The sequence below is a fragment of the Seriola dumerili genome, unplaced genomic scaffold (assembly GCF_002260705.1).
Source record: "Seriola dumerili isolate Sdu_G_001 unplaced genomic scaffold, Sdu_1.0 BDQW01002927.1, whole genome shotgun sequence".
Taxonomy (NCBI): domain Eukaryota; kingdom Metazoa; phylum Chordata; class Actinopteri; order Carangiformes; family Carangidae; genus Seriola; species Seriola dumerili.
Genome location: NW_019177182.1, coordinates 35231 through 38952, shown reverse-complemented (window position 1 = coordinate 38952; position 3722 = coordinate 35231). Strand labels below are relative to the sequence as shown.

General features: G+C 45.9%; 1 protein-coding gene across 1 annotated transcript in view; it reads right to left on the bottom strand.

Moving 5' to 3' along the window:
- Positions 1-3539, bottom strand: part of slc23a1 (solute carrier family 23 member 1) — a 7398-nt gene extending 3859 nt beyond the window's left edge. Inside the window, exons 1-7 of the mRNA XM_022769386.1 lie at positions 3485-3539; positions 1895-2068; positions 1657-1814; positions 1350-1438; positions 1193-1260; positions 766-947; positions 97-217 (exon numbers count right to left, since the gene is read on the bottom strand). Of these exons, the coding sequence (XP_022625107.1) occupies positions 97-217; positions 766-947; positions 1193-1260; positions 1350-1438; positions 1657-1814; positions 1895-2068; positions 3485-3502 (810 nt within the window). The 5' untranslated portion in view covers positions 3503-3539. The remainder of the gene's footprint in view (positions 1-96; positions 218-765; positions 948-1192; positions 1261-1349; positions 1439-1656; positions 1815-1894; positions 2069-3484) is intronic.
- Positions 3540-3722: the final 183 nt, after the last annotated feature.

Sequence of the window (3722 nt, the reverse complement as noted above, 5' to 3'; positions counted from 1 at the left end):
GTGTGTGTATGTGTGTGTGTGTGTGTGTGTGTGTGTGTGTGTGTGTGTGTGTGTGTGTGTGCACGCGTGTGTGTGTGTGTGCACGCGTGTGTTTACAGGAAACATCTTGAAGATCTGGACTCTAGTGGTTGTCAGTCCTTTCTTTCGACTGTAAAAAGGAACAGGAAGTGATGTCGCTCTCAGGTACTGAGCAAACAGCACGATGAGCAAAATACACCTGAGGAGAGAGAGGGAAAGCTATTTACCTGTCTGTCTCTATGTCTGTCTGTCAAACATTGTGTAGTTTCTATGAAATATTTCATTTATTAGGAGCTTAAAAGAGACGGACAGGTGAACAGACAGACAGAGAGACAGACAAACAGACAGACAGACAGGCGAACAGGTGAACAGACAGACAGATGAACAGACAGACAGACAGATCGACAGGCAGATAGAGGGGAACAAACAGACAGACAGGAGGACAGGTGAACAGACGGGCAGACAAACAGACAGACAGACAGGCGAACAGGTGAACAGACAGACAGATGAACAGACAGACAGACAGATCGACAGGCAGATAGAGGGGAACAAACAGACAGACAGGAGGACAGGTGAACAGACGGGCAGACAAACAGACAGACAGACAGGCGAACAGGTGAACAGACAGACAGATGAACAGACAGACAGACAGATAGACAGGCAGATAGAGGGGAACAAACAGACAGACAGGTGGACAGGTGAACAGACGGACAGACAAACAGACAGACAGACAGACAGGTGTCTCACAGTGCTGACACGCCCCAGTGAGACCCGGCTCTGTCTCCAGCTGTGGTGAAGACAGACAGGCCAATCAGTGAGACAGTTGGAGTGATGGTGAGTGGACCGATGTATTCCAGCAGCAAACCTGGCAACCCACACAGACCGATCCCCAGCTCCACCGCACTGGACACCAGGATGGCGCCCTGGATCTGAGACACACACACAACAGACAATGAGGCCTGAGACCAGCAGGATTCTGGACAACTGATGGACGCTTTCTGGTCTGGCAGATCCTGGAAGATCAAGGTATTCCCAGGTAAGACTGGATCTGCCTGTTGTCCTCAGAGCTTTCCTAGGGAGGCTGAGCAGGGTGAGACCCTGATAGGTCTGTCTGCTGCTTCAGGACTCACCTGGACCGGTCAAACCTACTGTGGAAATAATAAGGACCATGTACCTCTCTGATGCGGGGATGCCAGATGTGTGAGGTGTTCAGAGGAAGACTCCAGTTCCCATAAATCTCCTCTGCAGAGAAAAACAAAAAACAATCAGGAGGACAAACAGACAAACAGACAAACAGACAGGCAGACAGACAGACAGACGGACTGTCTCACCCTCACTGGGACACCTCCAGCGGTCCAGACTGAGGATCGCCTGAGCAGGAATCAGGAAAGCAAATGCACTGGCCTGAAAGAGAGGAAGTCTACACACAAACGCACACACACACACACACACACACAAACGCACACACACACACACACACACACACACGTGTCAGACACACCTGTTCACTTCCCTCTCTTTATGCAAATTAATATCATTTCATCATCAAACCAAAAACACATTCAAAGACCCAGAGACTTCTGGATCAAGGGACAGGAAGTGATGACGTGGTCCAGACCACCTGACCCCCACACTCACCTGACCCCCAAGGTGGTCTGGATCAAGGTTGTGACTCCGACGGTGGTGAAAATGGTTCCTATCAGCTGACTGATGGTGTTCTGGTCTCGACCGACACACATGGACTCAGCCAGAAGAAATGGGACGGCTACAGTCCCGCTGAAACACGTCAGGTAATGCTGTAGACAGATTAGAACAGGTGACAGGTGACATCATCAATCCATCGTCATTATAATCCTAATATAAACCCAAGTCTTACCTGAAGTCCTAGTAAAACACACAGGTACCAAGGTGGAACGTCTTCGATGGTATAAATCATGTCTGACCCCGCCCCTTTTGCTTCCATTGGCCGTGAAGCCTTTCTGTCTTCTCCCATTGGCAGGTCAATACTGTCTGCTTTGTGACTCTGCCCCTCTGCCAGGTAATCATGACTCTGATTAGACAGACAGACACACCTGTTAATACAGGTACACAATTTATAACACTCCTGAACACAACTTGACACACCTGGACACTCCCACCTGTGATGTCCAGAGATTTAGACAGTCTTGTTCTCTCCCTACACAGAACAGGTGCTGTGCGAAGGGACCTGCTGTAATTATCAACACCTGACCAATCATTGGTGAGATACCTGCTCCTGGTCTGTCCAGGTGAGATGGCACCAGCTACTGCTGAGAGAAGCTCAGGCTCTGCACTCACCTGTTAAACAGGTAAACTGACCAGTCGGTGGTCATATATTGGTTAAACTTTGCAGCCTATCAAAGTTGTCATGGAGCTGTACTGTCGCCCTCTGCTGGAGAGTGACATTACTCATACCTGTAATGACTGATTAAAGTGGGCGTGGCCTAAATCTGAATTCCTTCACATTTAACATTTCAAACTTAAAAAATTCAAAGTAATCAGCCGCAGCTGTCAAATCAGGAAGTGTTGCATATGTTTGGAAAAATCTGTTCAAAAGACATGAAACCTTCGACAGTCGTTCCTCACATCACTCTGAGGTCTGTACATGATCTGGCACTGATTGGCCACTAGGGGCGCATCAATAAATAAACAATAAACAAACTGAAAAGGATTCCACAAAACAGGTTGTATTCACTCCATGTAATACAAGACCACTGATCACTGAAAGGAGTTCAAAGAAAGGAAAAGAAGCTTGTTTGTTTGATATAACAGACACACATGAAAAGTCTTTGTATTGTAGTGTGGCCAGAATCTCCATCTGCACTAACAGCTCGACGGGCAGGCGCGAACAGCTGAGGGCTTGACCCCATTAATACCTGCCTGCAGGTCTAGTTACAAGTATTTATACTACTAGTAAAAGTAGTAATAATAGTTATAATAGTAGTAATAGTAGTGATATTAATATTAATTGCATTTTAATAATTTTGAGGCTCGTACTTTCATTCACATTACATTCGTTTTATTCTCTAATTAACATTTACACCAAAATATCTAAAGTCTGTTTGTGGTGGATTTCTGCTGAAACAAACTCTGCTTAGGGCCCCAGTTTGTCCAGGATTGTCCCTGGTCTCACAGGACACAGATGGAGTTTGTCTTTGACTGATCAGAGGTCAGTTTGAACTGAGAAAAGATGGAATGTGCTCACACCTGAGAAAAACCTGTGAAGTGGAAACATTAATGGTTAAACTCAGAAATACGTTCAAACTGAATCTTTACATTAAAAATAATAATTTCATCAAGAAAAATAATAATAAGTACAAGGACTGACAGACCGTCAGAGATCAGACCACCTGTCCACCTGTTCTACAGTCCACCTGTTCATCACCTGCTCACTGTTCACTGACTGTTTTAGAGACAATAATTAATCAATAATCAATAATCAGTTTACCTTATGATCGTCTTCCATTTCACTTGCAGCCGTCTGACTTCTGGGTGATCGAGCATGAAAAACTTAAGAGAGAGTGAGAGCCAAGTTTTAGTGTTAGAGGAGAAAGTCCACAGGTAACAGATTATTAACCACCTCTCACACACACACACACACACACACACACACACACACACACACACACACACACACACACACACACACACACACACCCACACACATACCCACACACACACGCTCA